The sequence below is a fragment of the Stigmatopora nigra genome, chromosome 3, assembly GCF_051989575.1.
Source record: "Stigmatopora nigra isolate UIUO_SnigA chromosome 3, RoL_Snig_1.1, whole genome shotgun sequence".
NCBI classification, from domain to species: domain Eukaryota; kingdom Metazoa; phylum Chordata; class Actinopteri; order Syngnathiformes; family Syngnathidae; genus Stigmatopora; species Stigmatopora nigra.
Genome location: NC_135510.1, coordinates 13872576 through 13896140, shown reverse-complemented (window position 1 = coordinate 13896140; position 23565 = coordinate 13872576). Strand labels below are relative to the sequence as shown.

At 37.8% G+C, this 23565-nt stretch overlaps 1 protein-coding gene across 1 annotated transcript in view; it reads right to left on the bottom strand.

Annotated features, from left to right (window-relative positions):
• Positions 1-604: 604 nt before the first annotated feature.
• The window catches only part of ddb1 (damage-specific DNA binding protein 1), a 25576-nt gene continuing 2615 nt past the window's right edge, over positions 605-23565 (bottom strand). The window contains exons 3-27 of the mRNA XM_077712750.1: positions 23072-23188; positions 22583-22804; positions 22164-22278; positions 21543-21640; positions 19768-19926; positions 17578-17661; positions 17293-17409; positions 16459-16561; positions 14924-14999; positions 14729-14837; positions 13757-13935; positions 12978-13141; positions 11931-12038; positions 10787-10994; positions 10530-10625; positions 10089-10200; positions 8694-8817; positions 7105-7269; positions 6522-6616; positions 6134-6304; positions 4643-4752; positions 3498-3667; positions 2872-2974; positions 2385-2508; positions 605-1182 (exon numbers count right to left, since the gene is read on the bottom strand). Of these exons, the coding sequence (XP_077568876.1) occupies positions 1099-1182; positions 2385-2508; positions 2872-2974; positions 3498-3667; positions 4643-4752; positions 6134-6304; positions 6522-6616; positions 7105-7269; positions 8694-8817; positions 10089-10200; positions 10530-10625; positions 10787-10994; positions 11931-12038; positions 12978-13141; positions 13757-13935; positions 14729-14837; positions 14924-14999; positions 16459-16561; positions 17293-17409; positions 17578-17661; positions 19768-19926; positions 21543-21640; positions 22164-22278; positions 22583-22804; positions 23072-23188 (3213 nt within the window). The 3' untranslated portion in view covers positions 605-1098. The remainder of the gene's footprint in view (positions 1183-2384; positions 2509-2871; positions 2975-3497; positions 3668-4642; positions 4753-6133; positions 6305-6521; positions 6617-7104; positions 7270-8693; positions 8818-10088; positions 10201-10529; positions 10626-10786; positions 10995-11930; positions 12039-12977; positions 13142-13756; positions 13936-14728; positions 14838-14923; positions 15000-16458; positions 16562-17292; positions 17410-17577; positions 17662-19767; positions 19927-21542; positions 21641-22163; positions 22279-22582; positions 22805-23071; positions 23189-23565) is intronic.

Here is a 23565-nt window from a genome sequence, read left to right as displayed (position 1 = left end):
TGACCGCTTATCGCGGTTAATGGGGACCGGGACCCCACGCAATAGCTGCATTTCCGCGAAGTAGGCGTGCTCCTTCAAAAATGTTTAAAGAAACGTATAACACGTGCACAAAAGCACCGCCAAGCAAAAACATCATAGTAGTCCGGATGGAGGATCTTCTGCAGTTTTTATGCAAGTAAGAAACATCGTTATTGGGAGTTGTGAACATTGTTTTTTTTGGGCGGTGAAGATGCGCCTGGAAACAGCCATGACGTCATCAATGCCATTCCTGAACTCTCACCATGTTATTGACCATTTCTTTGGGCTTCTTTTTGATGCAATTACTAATTCTTATTGAATATTTTGTTTCCACCTCTTGTAAAATGATGTAATTTATAATTTTAACTTAATATCTTTAAATTATTTATTTATTTTTTTCCTGAAAAAAATCTGCGAAGCTCTGAGTCCGCGATAGCTGAAGCGCAAAGTAGCGAGGGAACACTGTATTCAAATGTCTTAACATCACAAAAATGTACTGTAAAAAGACAGCTTCTTAGATTACTAAATAAAAGGTTTGTTGGTAAATTAGGGTAATTAAAAGCAATAAAAACAAAGGCGACAGAGCAACAGTACTAAAGCAAATGTTTAATAGAACAAAGAAAACATCACTGAGACAAAATATCTATAAATCTATCATAGATTTTTTTCCACACTTTAATAATAACCTTAGACGTGTAAAGCGCCTCATTTCATCTGTGGCATGAAAAGGTCTGAACAGTCACAACGTGCGAAAAAGACCTGATTTTTGCTAAGGAAAATGTTTTACTATTTTGAAGTCACACATTATTCCACACTGAGGCAGCCACGAACATTCAGGACAGTCTCTTGGTTTTGGTCTTTCATTATTTTTTTTTATTGGACGCTAAGGTTTGCCAGGAGCTTTATTTGACAATGAAGAGTTCAATTTAGGTGCACCTTCAAGAACACATCCCCCTGACAAACCTGCCTGCACACATTGCTTATTTATAATTATTTACACTTCAGCAAGTACCAAACACTTGTTTTCTCGTTTATCTCCCGAGGAGCAGCAATCTTTCCGTGTCTGTGGGGCGTGAAATGCTAGTGGATCCTTGTCAGTTCCTCCACAATCTTAATGACTTCGTCCACTGTGGCTTCACGCTTCATGCCGCTGCCGTCATCGATCTGGAATTGAACCACATCAATAGATGGGTCATCATACGTGAGGCACACCATACCTACGGAGGTTATGGCATAAAGGAAAACAAAAAACACGGAAAACCAAGGATAGCTTCGCTTCATTGATTTTACTTTATAGGGAATACAAGCGGGGGGCCAGGTTTCGCTAGTCCCACCTGCTCGTTTAGAACCAGAAGACAATTGTGGCGCTTCTTTAAAAAAATGGGTTTGATGAGAAAGGAAAATTTCAGTTATACGTATACGGGGCCCACAGCTGATTTTGCCCAAACCCTCAGTATTAGGCATCTGAGCATAGTCTATGTAACCATGATATAGATGCAGAATCATGAGTCCCACCAAGGTGCAAGCTTCGCCACCAGTTTAGAATGCATCTTGGTACACTTCAATTGTTTACGCCTTTCCCAACTCGATACGAAATGATAACTCCTCTTTTTTGAGATAATTGGTGAAAATGACGGTGCAAACGTTTGTAGAGTATGCAAAAAAGGAATGCATATTATATACAGAAAGAGTACGGAAAAAGTGACGGCCAATTTCAAAAGAAAGGCTGACGAATTTGACCTATTTAAGCGATGTTAGAGTGTTATTTTTGGTAAAACATTGTAAACCAAATTGAAAATATGAAGAAAATAAATACTCACAAAAAGCAGTGCTGTTTGCGTAGTTCATGCCACTAACTTCAAGCGTAAAGGACTAAGTGAAAGCACTCCAGTGTGCAATGATCAAAGCTTGAGTTTACACACTTAGAGAAGGTGAAGAAATTCAATCACCCGACTATTAGTATCCGGCAGATGTTTCTGGCCACCATAAAAAAAATCAACTCTCTACGTTGCACGGTTTGAACAAAGATAGCGAGAGAATCTTAACATACACACACACAAACACCCATAAATCACGCTTTATGAGGATTATAGAAAAAATAAGTTTTGGATTCTGCCCCATATATTTGTCTAAAAACAGTTGTCAATTCTCAGACAATAAAAACTGCACCTGTATCTACGTTATCAGTCATAAAAAAAACAAGATTAGATAGAAATGTCCACTAAATTTGCCTTCAATGTTTGGCCATGGTAAAACATTATCATGTCGATGCTTGTCCGTTCCCAAAGTTGGAAGAATTTAATATTTTATGGGGTTAGTGCCTGAAGAAATGTCATCTGAATATAGATGCAAACAATTTTGCCTACCTGTAGCGTACTGACAACCTCCTGCATCTTGGCTCTACCTAAATCCAGGAAACTCTCAATCAGATCACCGTCGATAAATCCCGTGGCCTGATCAGTCTTCCGTTCCGTGTGGAAGGACCTCCAGGTGCAGTCATGTCAAGGATAATCAATACAAGGCGGCCGCTCGGCCTAAAGATTTTACGTACGGGATAAATAACGCTTGCATGATGTCGGGTTTATTTAAAGGCGTCCTATAAATAAGAAAGATTATACTGTTCTGTCAACTGATTTTATCCAGTTTAAGTGATCTACTATGGTCTTTCTAATCTCAGCTACTAAATTGCTAATGTACAAAACTGCCATATTTCTTTAGACATTTTTAATATCACATTGCATGCACACAGTGCTTCGATCTATGTACTTGCTATATGTGTGGGCACTGTTTATTTGCTGCATCGTTTATTCTAAACAGATGGCAAGCGTACACACGCCCGCACAAAAAGGATATAAGCTGTGTTCTATTTTGCCCACACTCTTGATGACTTTGTTGAGGCGGTTCTGAAGGTCCAAAAGAAGGCTGTACCATCCTTCAGACAATGAGGTCACCAGTCCTAACACCCACACACAAGAAAAAGGGAAAGAACACATGCGGTATTTTGGAGGATGGATTTACCACGTACGTGTCAGTAAAAGTACATTAGTATCGCCATCCAGAGTATCAAACACAATAATGACTTTTCACGCAGTGGGGGGAGGGGGGGGGTGGGGTGGGGGGGTCTGTCAGGGCAAGTCGTGTAATGGAACGCAAACACCTCTCATGATAAATAAGTGAAAGAATCTTTAGTCGGTTGGGGTTTCCCATAATGCAAGTTTCATGCTTGTATGCCAAAACTACTCTTTGGAGAGTGAAAAGTAACATTATTTCACAAATTTAAATAATTCATTGTAATTTCCTGTTAGATTTTACAGTCCCAAGCCTTTGAGAGTGTGCAGTATACATACATCTCTGTGAACTGGGTAAAGTTCTCCAACTTCTACATTATTCTAAAAGACTATGGGGCATTATTGAAATATATACAGCTATTTCAAGTTTACTACCATGAGATCGAGGTGGAAGACAGTGGCAGTGCTTACCAATCATGCCGTTGACTGTGCCAAACAGAACAGATCCTTGGGTGGGTGTGGAACTTTCTCCCAAGTTCTGCAGTACCAGCGATCCGTGGCAGAAGACATTAACAAATTCTCCAAGGTGGAAGAGTCCCACTTCCTGTAAGTGCTGCCGCTCCTCATCTGTGGTAGCCGCACTGATATAAAGAATAGCTTGTCAGACTCTCACACTAGTAACAGGACATGTTGACAAAGGGGAAAAATGGAAAACCTGGAATTCCAATGAAGGGCTTTGAAAAGACATAAAAAAAAAAAAAATAGACTGTCTTGAAAAGTGTCGAGGCAATTGATTCATCTCAAGACAAACATGACGACCAGAGCTATGATAGGCTTTCGTAAAGGTCAGAAAATAGCAGCGGAAATGGATAACCAGGTGAGGGAGGGGGAGTGGATAGAGTAGCGCGGCAAGAAAAGTGTTACAGAAATAAAAGGTCAATAAGATTGAGTGCTACTGCCTGAGATATAAAATGGCTAAAATGTGGTAGCATGAATCAAATCAATTTTCACAGAATAATCTCAGCACGATAGTATTGTTAAACTTATGAGAACCAAACTTCTAAATTCAATGTCTCAAAGAAAAAAACTAATACCACAATGCAAATAGTCATTCCTCTACTTACGAATGCCTCTAGGTACGCATTTTTCAGGTCTCAAAATCTTTTTATATGCAAACGAGTGCCTTGACATACGACAAAAATCCAAGTTACTAAAACCCCAAAAAGGAAATGCATTTCCATATGTTATTTAATTCTGAAAATATTGTTGGATACATTAATTATCACTTTAGAACCTTGATAAACTCTACTGGGATCTCATTGGCTGTCTCACAACAACCACTATCCATGTTTCAAGATTCTCTCTTATATACCTGCCAACCAAAATTTCTAATTAATGATTGCAACTCCCCTCTAGCGAGAAAAAAAACCCTCTAAATGCAAGGTGATACATATTTACACATATGGCACACATTCATTCATTAATTTTCTGAACCGCTTTATCCTCACTATAAAAGTCTAAAATTTACTACAAAATGCACGGCTTTTTTGACGCGACGGGTCAAAGGGGAATCAGACTCACAAATGATAAAAAGGATGTCTAATTTAACTTCTTACCTGTCTTTTTGGCAGACAAATAAGTTAAACGCATTTTCCGCCCCAAGGAAGTTGTCATCGTCCAGGATTTCCACTGCACTCATCCAGTTGGGATTGAAGTCCCGAGCAATCTATAAAACATGCAAGATATGAACATCAGACTCATGAAAATCCATTCATAATTCAAGGAAGTGGTAATGCCAAGCTTTGTTTCCAATGAGAGGAAGCTTTAAGCACAAATCCACAACTATACATTTAAAAAAAGAAAGAAAAAAAATGTTGCGGTGCGCCCTGAGATTTTTTCAATTCAACAAGTGTGCTTCGGCTCTAAAGGATTAAGAAACACTGATATAGTGCACCTGAGTTTAGCCAGAGATCACATAGGGACCAGCTGCTGAACAGAGAAACATAATGGATAGCACTGTGGTCACCCGTACTGTAGTGAGGGTTGGCTGAAGATAGCGCATACGTATAGGTAACCATTCTGGAAAATCAGATTGCCTCTTGACCTCGGGAGAAAAGCACTCACCACAGGGCTGTGTATATATCGTTCTGGTATTAAATCTGTTAAATGCTGAATTGCAGTTCAGGTAGAACCTAACAAGATCACGAGTATGTCACCAGCAATCAATATCAAAGTCAGTGCCTACAAACCAGCTAGGGACAAAAGTCTTTAGGAGAAAATAAATAAATGACTCGGCAAATTGCACATGCTGCTGGTATGATAGGGTGATAAGACGGTTATATTTATGTATTAAGTAAAGTGGTACATCTACTCACGAATGATTCTACATACAAAAATTTCAGGTTATGAAATCCTTTGATATGCAAATTACGGTTCCAATCTACAAAAACAAGATCCAAGTTACAAAATCCCCCAAAATGTAAATACATTTTCTGTATGTGTCATTTAAATAATTAATTTCCTAAGTAGGGGTGCCAGTATTGTCATCCCATCTACACATACTACATGAATTACAAATTTGATCAGGTTTTAGTTGATTTGAGGTGTATTAAAACAAACTGTACTTAACTGCTAATTTCCAATGTGGGTCTAAGATTTGGGAAGCTACCTTAAGTAACTGAACAGCTGCCATTCAATATTAAACGTAACATAGCATTATAGAAAATGTTGGCTGATTAATGACTAAGAAATGTTTTATGGCAAACCATGTATTGCATAAATTTAAAATGCACAATTTGCATGTAGAAGCACTGCATTTCCAAAAAGTGCAAAATTAATATCTAAGGGGCACTACGGTCTAAAACAATCTTTTGAGGGAAATTGATTATTAGTTTAAAGTAGCAAATTTTAAATTATAGTTTCTACATACACCTTACATAGTAAGATCTTTGCCCTGATTGTGAATCATTTTACTCCAACCATCTCAAATATAATACAGTTGCTTGACCCCCCCAAAATCCCATTAACAACCCATTAATCACTAGCCGAATTAACAAGGAATAAAAAATGTCAGACCCTAATAGTTAGAGTGCATAATGTTGTGGTACCTCCTCAAAGTTCCCCTCCATGGGTTTGTAGGCCAGCAACAAGACAGACCTCATCAGGTCTCCCACCAAGATAAAATCTCCTTTTGTCTTCAGGTACAAGGCCATAATGTTGTTGTAGTGGTTGCACTCAGTCCGAAGCTCCTTCTCGGCCGTCCACTCATACAGACGCACCTGAAAGATACACTCCAATTGAGTAATTGATTGTTGTGAGAACAAGACCAAACCATTGAATTTAAATGTGCTGGCTGGTAAGGGGGGGTTCACAGAGTAGCCCCAAACCCTACAGTTTTTGTGGGCTGACACCTGTCACAGCACCCACAGACCATTTCTCCAGTCCGACCGTGAACAGTCAAGTAATTTATGTGTGAGATGCGAAAGCGGTAATTACCGTGCTATTGATACTGGCCAAGAGTTTGCCATTGAACTCAACCATTGAGTAGACAGCTCCTTTTACTTCCTTTTCTGCTACGGTTTGTAGCTTTCCTAAAGAGAGATGAGTACAACAATTAGTTTCCCTTTTCAAAGTGCTGCTCAGCTTGAACCAAGACGACAAGAACTTAAAGACAAATACATTAACAAAAACAGCGTTTCAAATCAAACAAACAAATAAGCAAAATCAGTGAAATGTGCAGCATTGCTGCACATGCGCAAGGGATGGAATTAGACATTTGCAAGGACACAGCATGAAAGGAAATAAGCAGAAGCGGTGGGGGTGAAGGACTTTTCTGATAAGAAGTGATAAGCAATGATTAAGTGAGAGGGGGAACAAGAGCATTGTAGGACAAAGTGTCCCTGAGTGATGAAAAAGGACAAAGTGGATAAGAATAAAATCAAACCGAGTAGTATGATAAAAGTAAAGAAAAATAGAAAGTGTAAAGATAAACAACATAAGGTTGGAGAAAAGAAGAAAAACATTTGGTTGTGCTTCTGTTTTTGGAGAAAAAAGGCAAAAGAAAAGCCTGCATACTGACCGTCAGTGTAGTGAAAGACAATTATGCGCCCCTGCTTGGGCTCAGCCTCCTCTGGGTAGACCATAGCAGTACCGACAATGAAATACACTGATGGGTCTTTTCCCAGTCGGCAAGACACCATGCTGAGGGCATATTCACTTGGAAGGAACTGATGGGCATGAAGGACTGAAACAAATACAGCACAAAAATATTTTTTTTAGAGCACAATGCACGAGTGTTTCAAAGAAACAAAATTGCTCTACTATTCAAGGGAAGGCAGACATAAAAGTGGAAATCCAAATTCTGGAGCGTGAATGTTGAGTTCAAGCATTTGCAAGACCAAGAAATATTTTATTGGGGAAGCATGTTTATTTGCCCGTGTTTTTGAGAGATACTATTAATTTTAAATGCTGCAAATTTTGCACAGAGCGAAAAGCTATCCTGGGGTTCCACAAGAATTAGTACATATTAAATAAGGCATATATTACATGACCAATATTAATTATGTAGCAGCTACACTGACTTTTTATTGGATGTCTGATATAACCATTTACCATATTTTCACGACTATAAGGCGCACTTAAAAGTCTTAAATTTTCTCCAAAATAGACGTTGCGCCTTATAATCCAGTGCGCCTTATATATGGAAAAAAAACAGAAAATCAAAAACGAAAAACCACCACTGTCGGATATTAAAAAACACAAACGCCTGAACTGAAACAATACTGTTAAATATGCAGATGCCATCTTAGTTTACAAAATCTTCCATCATATAGCTCCTCCCCGACTGCAAGATTTTATACAAAAAAATCCAAAACATCATCAATGGCTGGCTCTAGAGGTGACTATAAAGTAGTGTGCTTCATACCTGGAAGTCAATAGCAATTACCGTATTTTTACGACTATAAGGCACACTTAAGTCTTAAATTTTCTCCAAAACAGACAGTGCGCCTTATATATGGAATAAATGTCATTTATTGAGTAATAATTTCTCTGCTACTAATATTGATATGAAGGCATTAATTGTAAATTAATAAGATTTTTAAAAAATAGATAAATAGTCATTAAAATGTACCTTTCCCTCGAATAATGGGAACAACCACTATTTATGTAAAATAAAAAAATAAAAACAGTTGGGATAATCTTACCTAGTGTTTTTTTATCTAAAATTATTGGTCATCCAATGATGCGTACATTGCAAAACAATCAGGAGAGCAAACAAATGTTTTAACTTTCAAAAGAGTTCACATTAAAAGTGTGATGTTCAAACAAGTGAGGTCAAAATTATCCCATTAAACTAAACAACAGTAATGCTGTGTATAATGGGTTTGTGTTTCATGAATAACCGAATGAACCAATGGACTCAGGTTAGGGATAAAATCTGTCTTGAAGCATGTTAATGCAAATTTTGTTTATACACCTGAGTTAATATTTATGAAAGAATAAATGTAGATGAATGTCAAGTCTGAGGATAAACCAAGAGCTGACTGACCTAATGAACCTAAGATATATTCTCCAAGCAGAATTTCAGTATTTTACCATCAGAGCAGAGGCATCAATATAAACACTCGGATCAAAAAAGGATTGTGCCGGTACATGTGGCAGTCTCACCTTCAAAGGTGTGCTGATCTACGACAAGCAGACTGTGAACCTCTACCTCGTCGCCAAAAGATGTCTCATGGAGAGAAGTGCTACTGGGGAAGAGCTTACTGGAGCTCACGCTGCTGGAGAGAGCCTAGAAATATATGAGATGGGAAAGGTCTGAAATTAATACAAAGAGCATAATAACAGGGTTTCTGCAGTGATTCACATCTCTGTGAGAAAAAGAACCACAGTAGAATTGGCACCATCCATGGTACCAGATGCGCAGCATTCAAATCAGGTAAGCCTCTTTGTGGTCATTGTGCAAAAGGCAAGGATTTGTCTGTACAAGCTGTGCACTCTGGTAGAATATATACGTATGTATGTGTATCAAGTAGACACCTTACTGTGGTGGTTGACACAATTTGTGGCAAAAAAATTGAAAGGATTGTGGTTAAGTATTCCGTCAGCATTTTGATCAAAAGATAGTATTTTAATGGTGTCAATTACTCCAAATTTACATAGACTGGAAGTGATTTAGAAAGCATTCCTTATTGAATTTCGATTTTTAATAGGTCTGCCGACCTAAAATAGCAGTTAATTGATATTGTCTGATACATTTTTGCCAATATGCAATGTTATGTACACATTTAGTAACACTGGTTTGTTTTCACACCAGCTCAAAAGATTCCAATTATAGACATTTTAGGTTTGGTCCAGACAAAACAGGGGAAGAGTTTCTTTTGGGGTATAAAAAGAACTTGTTTGGAAGAGATCTGTTTCACAGTATACATATAATAAAACACTTGTTTCACTTCTATTATAATTACCTCTTTCTAGGGAGACACTGAAATTGACACAGCATAACTTCATTTCATTTAGATGTTCATTATTTTCTATAACAATTTTCATTTAGGCCAAGTCAAGAAAAATGTAAAAACTCTGCCTCAAGCTTTGAACTACTGTGAAGCAAAAGATCGGGTGGTGAGACAACAAGCCTGAAATTAATTGGATATCCATAATGACATATTTCATGGGCTCAGCATGACTGCCAACACAAGTTGCTAAGATTTCAGGGAAAACAGAATCCTGGTTGGATTTAAATCCAATTACATGACGGTAAAATTTGTGGGTTTTTTTTTTGGCCCCGAGGTTGTACACTGCTGCCACAATTATTTGAAATCCCTTGAAATCCACAAACTATATTGGACAAAGTAATAATAAATCAATGGTCTTATTTTTTTTTCATGTCAAATGACTGGGCTAATCTTAACCAAACTAAATTGCCAATAGGACAAAAAATTAATCACGGCCTAAGAAAGTACATTCATCATGTTCTCATGTTATAAATTCTCTGCATCATTAGCATGGTTGTATCATATGTGTAGTATACTTATTATCCCAACATACTGGTAGCTACAGTACCTGGGTACTTGCACTGGGTCGCACAGCAGAGGTGGTACCGCTTACATCCTGAATCTCCACCCGACTAGATAGAACCCCAAAACACTGTGAAATTTCTTGGTAGCAGATCCGCCTAAGGGGGTGAACAAAAGAAGTTGTGAGATGATAAAAAGGAGATCATAAAAAGCAAGTAAACAACTGAGGGGGGGGGGGAGTTGTGGGAATAACGAGACAGCGACAGATAAAATAAAAGCAAAGCAAGTCACATTGGAAATATCTGTGTTCTTGAATATAACGATGAACTATTTACAATAATTAACAGAGGCATTTGTCAACGAACAACGGGAAGGAAAAATGTACAGGAACAGATGTGCAACAAAACAAGAACGAAAATAAAACTATAACAATGCCTATGAAAATAAACTAACCCTTGCAAAAATTCAATCGGAGAACAACACTAACCTTGGGGATTCATAGAGAGGAACAGTCCGGATGTGCAGTTTCTGAATCTCATCAATGGTGCCAATTGTCAGAGTGCTGTTGTTAGCCAGAGCCAGACTGTAACCAGGGACAGATTTGGTGAAGGACTTTTAGTTAAACAGCACATGGCATTATACAAAGTTTAAGACTTTGGTTAGAGGTAAAAGTTCACAATGTTGGAATAGTTGTAGTCTATGATAAATTGCGGAAGACTGTATTGAGTTCCATCAAATGCTGACCTGTCAGGATAGCCTTCTGAGTTGAGTGGACACATATAGTTGACCTCCTTGAGGTTGACGTTAGAAAAGACTAGCTTGTGGTTGGAAGAATATATGACGGTGGGCCGGTCAGAACAGGCAAAAACATTGGAGGTGGATAGAGATCGAAAGGTCCGCAGCACCGTAGGCTGTGTGCCCAGGGTGACCTTCTTGCGCTCACTTAGGGTACCTATGGTGACAGAAATGCAATGGAAGGACCATTGTTAATAATGTTGCCGAGTCAACAAGAATCACAGAATCATGGGTCCTTTGTAGGTGTGTGGCTGTGCACGTTTCGACATAAGCTGTCACATTGTAGCGTCTTCCAAGGATCCCGAAATAACAAAAACTTTGTAGTCACTTCCAAGTATACAGTGGAAAAAGAGTATTCTAGACTGTAGTCTGAGTTTTTGGTCAAAAATTACAGTTGAGACTCTTGGATTTCAGAATGTTGCGAGTTAGAATATGAAAACAAAATTAGCTCATTAGAGTAAGAAAGTCCTGAAGAAGTCATTTTGCTGTTCCAGTTGGGACAAGAGTAGAGAAATTAATGCTCCAAACCATTAACTTTTATTCCAATGCAAACTAAATTTTGGCGCTTACATAAAAATGAAAGGTAAATATTTTTTTATGCCACTTGAGTCTAGACTAGAGCATAACGATGACATTTTTATCTCAAAATATTTTTATTTTTTTTAAATAAGTAGGAATAATTTTTAGTCATATTTGAACAAGGCAGCAGGCCATTAAATCAGTTCCGATTAAAACGACCACTTTGGTTTATTTTACGATCAAAAGTGCAGTGAATAGTAAATCAGAAAAGTCCAATCTAATAGAATAAAGTAACTATTGACATGACAGCGAGTCTTTTATGTGCAAAAAGGCGCCATCAAGGTCAATAAAAGAAGTGTTTAACTGGAAAACCTAATAAGATAAAAACTATAAGACATTACTTTTTTTTTAGCATTCATAGCAGAAAATTGGGGATGGTTTAACAGACAAGAAACCACTCGTAACTATAATTAACACTAAAATAGCTTGTCATGGCCTTATACAAGACTGATGATCAAATGTATTTCTTTTTTTTTTTAACTATACATGGACAGAAGCCACAAAAAAGACATACCCGTCTGCAGATCAAGACCAAAGTAGAAGAGTGCACCATCTCCAAGGGCACACAGAAGGTAGTAGCTGCCTTCAAAAGTTGTCATTAGGATGGAGCGAGGAATAATCTCTAGGGATGGTAACAACAAAATTAAATATTTTTCATGTTGCTAAAAGTAACGTGTACACATGGCAACAACACAGTGACAATGGTGACTAAAAACAATTAGATTTGGAAATCAATGACAGCTATCATCTCGAGAGCAAATATGCTTGAAGCAATACAATGCTAAACTAACAATATTAATATGGAAACTCAAGGGAAATATACCATTGCATTGCTTCTGGGAGGCTTACAAATAGTTAGAAGACAGGAATACAATCTTTATGTTTTGGAGGAATAATTTCAATTGAAAGCTATCAATGCACAGATTGAAAGTGTGTGATGCTGTGCATTAATGAGATCTATTTATCATGGTTGAAACTAAGTGGTAAGAGGACTAGATCTGGTCTACACATTGCTGACTTGTTCAATTCGACTAAAGAAGTTTAAAATATGGTTATCCTAATTATTTCTCAAAACCTTCAACAAAGCAGTAAGTGAAGAATTACTGGTACAAGCCTTGGGCATCTACAGGGAAAGGCATTTTACCCTCCAGTAGTTCAGAAATGTATATTGCAAGGTATTCTTTTAATTTTATTTTTTTACATGTACTTGAAGTTTTTATGTCCTAAGACCGTCCATCAAATAAAATGCCAAATAAGGTGCCAAACTGCTCTTAGCCTACATTCAGTGTGTGGTTCGTCACGAAGCAATTTCCCTCAACTTTGTGCTTTTATTTATGTGAAGGTTTTAGGGAAGTTTTTGCCTTGGCTTTGAAAGTGCGTGAGTGGTAAGGAAATTCCACTATAGTGGATTTGTAAAGTCCATTAAGGCATTACACTACTTTGACTGGGGAATGGAAATAAACTTCACTTGACACCTCCAAAGTTTACAGTGTTCTTGGAGAAGCCAGAAACAGCAATTCTGTTTACTTGCTGGTGCACCCAGCCTTCTTTTTCCTCTCACCTCCACCCAGCATTTCCTTGTGAAGGGCAGAGAAGCAGGGCAGTTTAAGCACACGGGCTGAGATGTCAGTCCACAGTCCCACAGCACAGAGTGGTGATTCACTAACACCCTCACCGAGTGGGGTGATGTCAAGGCAGGCTACCTCATGTTCCATATCTGTGTTGCTGAAACAGAGTCAAGTGGTAGACAGAGAAAGACGGGTGTTCATCTAGAGCAATATCAGAGCAAACTTTAGATAGGGGCACAATGTAAAGCTGTGTGCATGTTTTATCAAAGTTAAATATTGCAGACTGACAAAATCGGTACTCAATAGACGCACTAGAACAGAGGTGCTCATTATGAGAGCAAAATTTGATCCAGTCTGTTTCGGGCCTGAATGATATCTCATTTTTGCCGTGACCTCACAATGAACCCACCACAATACTTTTATTGAACATGCATTTATGACTTATTTAAGAATCATCATGGTTTTATCAGGATCTTCATTGGTGGTTAGCATAAAGGACCTGTCAAAGCTGCTTGTCAAGTCGCGTGGGATGTTGGAGCAAAAAAAGTGGGAACACACCTACACTATAAGATCAAATTAACAACCAAAAAGAGCACCCAACCTTTATTATAGTTATTAATAAAACCGTTGTAGGTGATATTTATGCAGACAAAATATAAGGAGACGGCGTGCATATTTTTAGGAAAAGGTTATCATTTCATTTCACTTAGAGGCAAAAGTTAATGTTTTTTTTATAAATAGATTGTTCATCATGCATACCAGATTTTCCTACCTTATCTGTTTTAGCTCTCCAGCCAGAATCTTGAGATAGTAAAGGGCACGGCCGACAGCAAGCACCACCTGAGTGTGGTTGCAAGCAGCCACACTGATGTTCCTGCCCTGTGGCTCCTTCCATTCGCTTACTAATGCCTTGCTGTCTTGAAGCACCAAGCGAACAGAGCCGGACGTGATCTGAAAATACACAAGATTTCCTTTTTAAACATTATTCTGGACAGCACCACTGGCAAGTGACAACGGGTGTTACGGTGATTGAAGATGAAACTGCTTCCAAGAAAATGTTTTACATTGGCTGTAAGCCACGATTGCACTAGAAAAGATAAAACATTTCCTAATTGCTTTCCCAACGATATAAACGTTTGTACTTAAAATACCAAAATATGATTAATTTTCCATGCGTTCCACTCACATTTTTTCTTATGCTGCTGAAATCATTTTCGGCGAGTTTCATGGAAAGTTTAGCCTAAGTCTTTGCTCTAAATTCAAAGTCAAGTTATATAAAGCTGTAATATTTCAATCATCTGCTTAATCTTTTGTGGTCTGCCAAAAAGTGAATAATACTTTATATTAGTATAAAGTAGCTAATGAAATTTCCCGAATACGGGATGAATAAATGTTATCCATAATCCATATTTATCCAGGTTGCTATTGTTTAGAAAATAATCATTTTCTAAAACATTTTTACACATTCGCTGACAGGCATATAACCACAAATTCCACTGGTAGTTTGCAAAAAGTGTAATGAAGAAAGAAAAATTAATTAACAATCAAAAATGATTATTTTTTTAAATGAAGACATTTGTTTACGAATCTGCCAAGAAATATGCATTTTAACATTAGTAAATTTTTTATCAAAATTAAATAATTTGAGGGATCCTACCCACAACCAACACTTATTTTGTACTAAAGCAAATTGTTTCTTTAGAACTCAGTTAGGTCAAAGGTGAAAAACATTGTTGATACCAACCTGAATGAGCTGCTGGTGTGCAACGTTGCCACAGTAAAATGTCTGCTGATTGTCCACAAAGCCTGGAAGTTCTGTTTCCTCAACCTCCTCCCCACTCAGCATCAGCACTCTAAAAGAAAACACATGATTAAGATCAGAAAAGACATGCAATTGGCATCAAATATCGGACGGACATGCTCGACTGAAATTGCTCACCGTGTTTGACCTACGAACGACAGCACCAGCATGTCATCTGTCTCTTTTCCTGCCTCCGACCGTAGTGGCCACAAACCTGGAAAATAGGAGAAAGAGAAATGTTACTAAATCAATCAATTCATTAAAGGGAGAAGTACAAAATTGAGCAAGGGGCCAGAGAATGCTCCCTATTAAAAGTTCACATTTGAAGAGAAATGAAAGATTGCCATTGATTAGTTAAGTGAATCATTGTCTCATCCTTAGGCATAAGGTGGCAGTGAAGTGAAAAGTCAAAACAGATCAATAAACATTGTAAACCTTAAGAGTGCGAGTAGACATTTAGTGGTCTCGGTGGCTCCTTTAACTTACAGCGATTGCCTGGGACTAAACTTGTCTATTGTCATTAATACATGAAAGGCACAAGGTACAAGAAAACAATAACAAAAGCATGACTGAAGGCCAAATGCCCTTGTCAGAAAAAAAAACGGATGTTATAATATAGAGCTGTTAAAGGACCACATATATCAGCTGAGCATAGGCGTCATTGATCAAGAGACAAGGTGGAGCTTTTATCTGGGACCATCTCCGCACAACCTCCGCACAACCTCCGGACAACCTCCGGCAACAATTCGAACACTTCCGACAATGCCAGAACACAAGCAACACATTGGTCCATTGCCATCTGGTATTCAGAAGACAGTGTTAGGCCATGTGAGGGATGTTTATTTCTAATAGTGTAATACTGCACAGAATTCTGTTTTGGTCAAAAAATATTTTCTTGTATTTCTCTATAATATAGCTCATAATCATCTCCTCCTGGTATATTTATATTAAGAATTACAGTTTAAAATGACAAAAAAAATCTGACTTTCCAGTGTGTAGTCTGTGTAGGTTTTCTACAGCTGTTCTGGTTTCCTCCCATATCCTCATATCATGCATGGTAGGCTGGTTGATCACTCTAAATTGCCGTTGGGTATGAGTACAAGTGTGAATGATTCAGTATCCCTGTGCCCTGCAATTGGCTGGCTACCAATTTAGGGGGTCTCCGACCTGCTGTCCAATATAGAAACATCCCTTTCCATCAACATCTTTATGCTACCAGTAGTTTAATGTGTACTGCATTAGATTTTTCAGTTATTAATCATGTTCATTAATTGGTTGCAATACGTTAGGTAAAGGCCTATGATTGTTTATCAGTCCAAGCGGCACAAGTTTTTTTTTTTCTTTAGAAAAGAGGCTAAATGTCACGTACTTTATTAGTCCCTCAACCATCACTAAGCTTTCCCCTCAAAAATTAACTGTTAAAGTACTGGTAACGATGCTTTATTTTCAAAAGCTTTTTAAAGGGCATTTTTGGACAATACTGAGCTAAGTCCCATGGCCACAGAGCCATCTGTTAGCATTCAGACGTGCAGCTTGGACAGGCACCAGGTGGTGTTTTTGGCATGAGGACCCAAACAGCTGTAGAGGTTCAAGAGGCTCGACTGTCAAGTAAGGGCAAGATTAATGTCGTGATAAAGTCAAGTCTCGAAAAGGCGGTGGACAAACACACAAACCTTTGATTCCTGGTAGGTCAATACTGGCATGCTCATGAATCCCAATGCCGTTGCGGATTATCCGAAGAGAGCCTTCTTTGAATGCACCTGAACATGTGACCAGCTGAAGGTAAAACATGAAGGCATGAATTAAACACGAGCTGGGATATGAAGGAATATACTTGCTACGTACAACAAGCCAGGAACTGTTTAAGTCTAGGTTAATATGGACTTTTGTGAGATTTATACTTATCCTAAATACCAAAGTAGAACATTTTTTTCTTTCTACACAAACGCCAGCTCTATTCTGGTGGAATATCCTACTAGTTCTTCATTCTAAACTAATTATTGATTGGAAGTTTTACAGAGCATGGTAGCCTATATTAAATGAGTTTATGATGTTAAGACATTCAGCTGCATGATTTAGGACGGTTGAATTTTGCACTAGGGACATTACACTTTGGATACTTTTATGAAGAGTGAAATTGTTCTAAACTTAGTCGATTAAATCCTTCCTTCCTGCTTGCTCACAAATCTCCACAAACAATCTAGATATTGAAAAACCGTCATCAAGGGAGGCATAAAAAATTGTGACGAGTTGTAATTGTGAAGAAAAATCTATAATGCCAAATCTAGGGTATAGTATTTAGTATAAAGTCAGCTGAAATTGGCTCGAGCACCTTGCGACCCTGCCAAGGACAAGCAATGTTGAAAAAATATATCAGGAAGAAAGTTTCTTCCGATAACATTTACTACATCTTTATTAATAAAGGCTTGATGGAGCCCCCATACAAGTGGAAAAACAATAATTAAAATTAGAAATAACTGAGTTATAATAAAGGAATTGAGATTCACCTGGCCTTGGCCTTGCCTCTCCAGGTCTACGACACACATATCCACAATTGGGCCCAGATTAGTAAATGTCTCCATGACAGCCACATATGATCCCTGGTCATTGCTGTCTACGTTTAACTGTTGATAAAAATCCGATTAGTAAAAGTATAAGAAATAAAACTTGAAAAAGCATAAAATGAGAGGACTAAGACAAATTTGGCACTTTTAACATGCATATGTAACAGTATTATTTGCTTACTACTTTTGTGTTATATAACTAGAAAACTCCTAAATCTCCTTCCTTACCTTGACTAGCTGGGAGTCACCAAGTCTGGAGCCCACAAACACCACACCATTATCCAAGTAGGTCAAACACTCCGCAATGGATGTCTGCCAGTGCAGAAAAGCACAGAAACATTGTCTTAGCGCATGCATTATTTTTGTATACTTCATGCACGTACAAATAATGTTAAAAGCCCCCAAATGTGCTAAAATTAATAAAAACAACAACTCGTTAACAGTCAGTAAGTCCAAGCGTAAATATAATGAATGAACCATTGCAATAAAAGCATTATACTTTTATAAATATAATGCTTGAAAAGTGGTGTCAGGAAGAAAAAAAACAACATTTGTTGATTAAAAGGGAAGAAAATGGAAATCAAAAGAGCTATTTACTGACATGACAATGCAGGGATGCTGCTGCTTGCTGGCTGAGCAGACGGTTACCAACAATAAAGCCAACAATTTAAAAAGCAATCTGTCTCTTGCTCAGCAGTGGCACTCACATTGATGGCTTTCATCTCTAGCACCACTCAGAGGACTTGCAAAACAGAATTTACGAGACTCTTGCCATATCATGAGAGGAAGATGTTGCAAGCCATAGTTGTCTTCTTTTCACGTGAGATTTGGCTTCAAAGTTTGCCAGTTAAGTGCAACCATTGCCTAAATCACTTTAAAATTGATAAGTTGGCACCAGGCTAACAGGCATAGAAAATGATTTGTTGTTTTCTCTATAAAAGTGTGGAAAGATCCATTAGGTCCTGTCTAAGCCATAAAACACTAAAAAAGCTATACTGAGAAGTAGTCCTGTGAGGAAGGGAAAGCTGGAGAAAAACCAACAAGCAAGAAAAATGGTCACTATGCAATTTAACAGGGTTGGAGAAATTCCAGGGAAAAAGCAAGTGGACCAACACAGTATGAACTCGGACAATGAGAAAATTAAAGTGATAAAGTGAACACCCGCCATACTACCATTTGGCTCTAATCCCCACAGATTATAACAGGTTTTTTATCGGACTTGAAATGTAGTCAAATTTGGTTCACTTTGTTTGGATATTAATTTAATGATTCTGGATTTAATTCATTCGTTAATAGAAATGTACAAATAAAGAAGCTTGCAATACATCTGAAATTTTCCCATGTAATATTGAACATACTGTATGCAGCATAACATATCATCTGCAAAAAGCAGAGATGCTATACCGAAGCCACCTTACTGGACCCTTTATTTTCATGATAAAAATATGAACAGAATGGGTGCCAAAGAGTAGCTTTAATTTTAGCGAGTTCAAGCCTCAATGTAAATGCATTCGACGTGCTGCGGACTCTGGTTTTACAGGGATTGAACTGCCTCAAAGTACAGAGGCTTTGCTTCTTCAATGGAGTGGGTTAGTAGTATTGAGAAGGTCTTCAAAATATCCGGCCTACTGACTCAAAATCTCCTGAATTGAGTTCAGCAATTCCCTGTCTCCTCCATACAGTATTGAAAGTACACCATTTACTTTTGAACTGCCTGATGGTGGAGCAAAATCTATTGGAAACTGCCAAAAAAATGTTCTCCAATGCCTCATTAAACTCCTCTCATGGCCACAGGAGCTGCACTCATCAGTAGTTAATCATTAGAGAGTTAAATATTTCATATAGACAATGTTTTAATCTTATTTGCCAGTGCCAGTGATAAATATGGCATACAACTTGAAGCAAACACACTTCCGATCTTGGTAGAACTGTACGAGTAAGGCCCTCAAAGTCCAACAGTTTCTTTATAGTGAACAGACCCCAAAAGATACAGTGTTCCCTCGGTCATCGCGTTAAGTGAATTTCCGCGAAGTAGGGATTCCCCTTCAAAAACGCTTAATTTGGATTTAATTCAAAAATATTTTTTTTTACCCCCTGTACACAGTACACCAGAGAGTGGAATTCATGTTATAACAAAAAAAAAAACAGTAAAATATGTTGTATCAATGTAATATTTGTATTTTTTATGTTTTTCCCAAAAAAATCTGCGAAGCTGAGTCCGCGGTGGCTGAGCCGCGAAGTAGCGAGGGAACACTGTACTTTAAATCTCTTATAGATATTATTCTCAATGCGTTAAAAGGAAAGGGTTAACCTTATAAATATATTTCATTATCACAAATGTCTATCTTTTATTACAGCTGGGACGACAGCATACAATGCACAGTATAGGGTAGTTAACCATAACGTAAAATAAAGTACCTCTCCCAACAGCTCCACGTGCAAGTCTTTCAGGGCAACTGTTCCATCCATTAGCTCTTCTTTCTCCAGTAACAACATGAAAAGGCGCCCTTCCATGTCTCCCAATAGGTAGCGTGATCCATTAGGGTCCACACGGTTGTGACAGACAATAGTGCTTTGCTGCAGTAAAACATCCCATGTCAATAAACCATTAGGGAAGGTAGATTTGGTAACATAATAGAAAAGTCAAACTGAATAAAATCTGTAATAAAAGGCACTTTTAACCAGTAAAACGTACATAGCAAATACTGCAGTGGCTCTCTAACATATTTGATATAAACCTGCAGTAAACCTCAACCACAAGAAAGTAAACCAACGGTAACCATGATAAAAAAAAAAAAGGGAAACCAATGTGTGTGTCTGGCCCCAAAAATATTTGGAGGCTGTTAAGTGTTTAGAGATGGTCAGTCTTTATATTTTACCTCTCACATTAGTCTCTGCTACAATATGGACAATTATGACAAGGATTGGAGGCTGTTAAATATTTGGATATTGTCAGTCTTTATATTTTAACACTCTCACTAGTCTCTGCTACAATATGGACAAGTATGACAAAGCTTATTAAAAAATAATTTGCCAGAAGTCTTGTAAAACTTTGATAACTGTCAGGGAGTGCATACAGATAAGCTCCAGAAGTTTTTTTTAGTTAAATTACCAATAAACTGGGAAAAATTAGGTCATATATTTTGGGTAACCTTTCTACGAGCTTCCCATAACAATTTGAAAAGATTTTTAGATCACACCTTCACTAAAATTATGTAACTTAGCTGATGTTTTTTCAGGTTAACCCATTAGTTTTCAATTGGCTTGATTGAGTTGATGGTTTTACTTTGTAACCAATTTAGCATTATGCGGGAAGACATTTATTTGAGTGCCAGCTTGAACCTGCTGCCAAATATATTGAGATGGGCCGTCATTATTTCCCCACAATGTTCCGTTCTAATCATGCCAATTACCTTGTAAAGTGCATCAGTCAAGGCTTGCAAGCTTCCATTTTATTCCCTACTAAATAGAAGGATTTTCATAATGGCAAAGCAGTTACATTTTTGTTTTGTAAGACCACAGGATATTTCTCCTTAAAATTAAAGTATCTGTGCATAGGTACACAGCAATCTGCTTTTTTCCCCCCTGGCTTTTTTAGCGGCTTCCTGCTGGCAAAGTGGCATTTTCATTCACACCTGATTTATACCGATTTATACCAGCTTCAGCTGGAATTTTCACAAGGTATTTTGCCTTCACTAATGACTTCATGCGACATTTCTGAAAGTATAAATGCAGCTCACATAAACTGTCTCTTTCCTTCACAGTGTAATTGCTCAAAATTACCTGCTGTTTATTCTGGGCATACTTGTTAGACATGTGTCGTGCAGCCAAGGATGAATAAGACCTATGCAAATTTCTATGTCATGATATAAATGTTTTGTATAAAGACCGTAAGAATTAAAAAATAAATATAAATTATCTAATCAGTCTTGGCTTTTTCTGTTAAAAAATAATTGCAGTTGTGCTAACTTGACTAAAAATGGAATGGTTTAGTCGGATTTCCTGTAACACAGAGATAGGGAAAAATGTATTTCTCTATTCTCCAAAACGAGAAGATTGATAGTCATAACATTTACACTGCCAGTGCAGTATTGAGAGGGGCTGAACAGTTGAGCATCTATAATGAATATACCAGTATCAATTCTAGTGTTTTGCCAGACCATGTCATCTCATTTCAGGGTTTATATAATTACCTTGATAGTGGGTGGTGCAATGGCCAAATATTTGTCCCCATTGTGGTAAGAAATTGACTCTTGTCCTATGATTATAGCACCACCAAAAGGCTCTGGGACTAAAATGCAAGCACAGCAAAATAATACATTACATGGGGCCAACCAAGCAAACACACTCTTGCATCCATTTTTAAAAAATATTGTTTTGTACAATTCTCAAATATGACTGGTCAATTGCCCATCTAATTAAATAAAACTACTAAAAACCTTTTCACACTATACAACACTGTCACCCAACCGATTTATTGTGCACGCTCAGCCACAACACCATTATTTAGAATGTCCACAGTATTGGTATAGGTGTTATTCCTCCCTCTCCTTACCTTTGTTGGGGTTAGAAAGGGCTTTGGTAAAATCAATCTTTTTCCCCATCAGTGGCCGTTCTTCTCGAGAGAATAAGCGGTAGGCTATGACTAAGTCTTATAAAAAGGCATATGTCGATGTGTGCGGAATTGAAGCGTGTGGGTGACAGAAATGCTCACTTTAGATTTAAATTCTGCTCAGATTCACCAGTACCATGTAATTACAGTTAGGTTATCCAATAAAGCAGATGGCGGTTGACTGGGTTCAGGGTGAACGAACCTGGTATGACCATAGATGCTTCAGCTTCAACATTCTCCTGTTTCCATGGCCCCTTGTTGAACTCCTTTTCCCTCAGAGAAACCTCATAGGTCTTTACATGGCGCCCCTGGGGGTCCTACAGTACATAACACGCATCTTGAGCGACAAACTGGAAGACCAGAACTCAATCAAATCTATGCTTTCACTAAGATTACAGTAAGAGCTCAGCACCTGCTACAAAACAAACCTATTTCTGTAAAACAGTCCCTGTCATTTGATATCGTTCTACTTCGTTTAGCCCATTAATTTTGGGTTTGAAAATAATAAATGCTAAAGATGCACTTACACAATTTCAACATTCAATGTTTTCCTTTTATTTTGGATATTTCTAATACCAGAAAGGCAACTTCTGTAAATAGATACAAAAGCCCAAAGCATACCTGATAGATGAGGCACACGGTAGGGGCCTGACAGCCATAGAGGAAGTGAACATCGATAACTTGCAGTTCCTCCAGTCTAATGTTAAATGCCTTAAGCTCACGATTGTCTCGATCCAGGGGGATCACCTTAAACAACCCATCATATAGCCGTAGACCAATCATACGGCATTCTGGATCAACGATTCCAATAATACCGGTCTCTGAGGGCCGCCCAATTCGATCCTGAGAATAAAAAGATCATTTCATGCATTTATTTGAGTAAAATCAAAATAAAACATCCGAATATCAGTTGAATCCAATTTTCAGTTTCCTACTTTATTTATGTTTTCAGATTGCAAAGTGACAATTAGCAGTGCCAGACAGCTCAGTCTCTCAGAAGTGGATACTAAGAAACTGTGGACGTGACTCATGTTTACATTTTTAAAAGGTTGGTGCCATTAAAAAAAAATTGTCGGATGAAATGATAATGCATTTTTATTGTTCACTTACCTGGACATTTCCATGGGCACGAGTGATAATGTCAATGCTTTCCCCATTTTGTTTGTATTCAAGAATGCAAGCATTGTATTTCGATGTGAGTATAAACAGCAAATCCTTGTTCTCCCCCTATCATATGAACAAAGGAAAGTTATGAATTAATGACATTGCAAATAATGGTTAATCACTTAGAAATCAGCCGTTTTTTTTTTGTTCTTTGCAATAATGGGCTGGGTGAGCCATCACTAATAAAAGCTACTCCCACTTATATTGCATGTTAGTAAAAAGAATTAGAAAATGGCATATTATTACCATGGATTGAAATTAAGTGCTCCCCAATTGCCCGTGGCAGGGATAAAACACACGCGATGGGCAAGCAGTCTTCATATAATACAACCCCAAATTAAAAAACATATTTCAAGTAGTGTAAGAATCGGCGGTGGAAAAGAAAGCGAAATAAAGAACGGTGTATAAATTGGCAATGAAGCGTGAAGAAGAGAAACGAT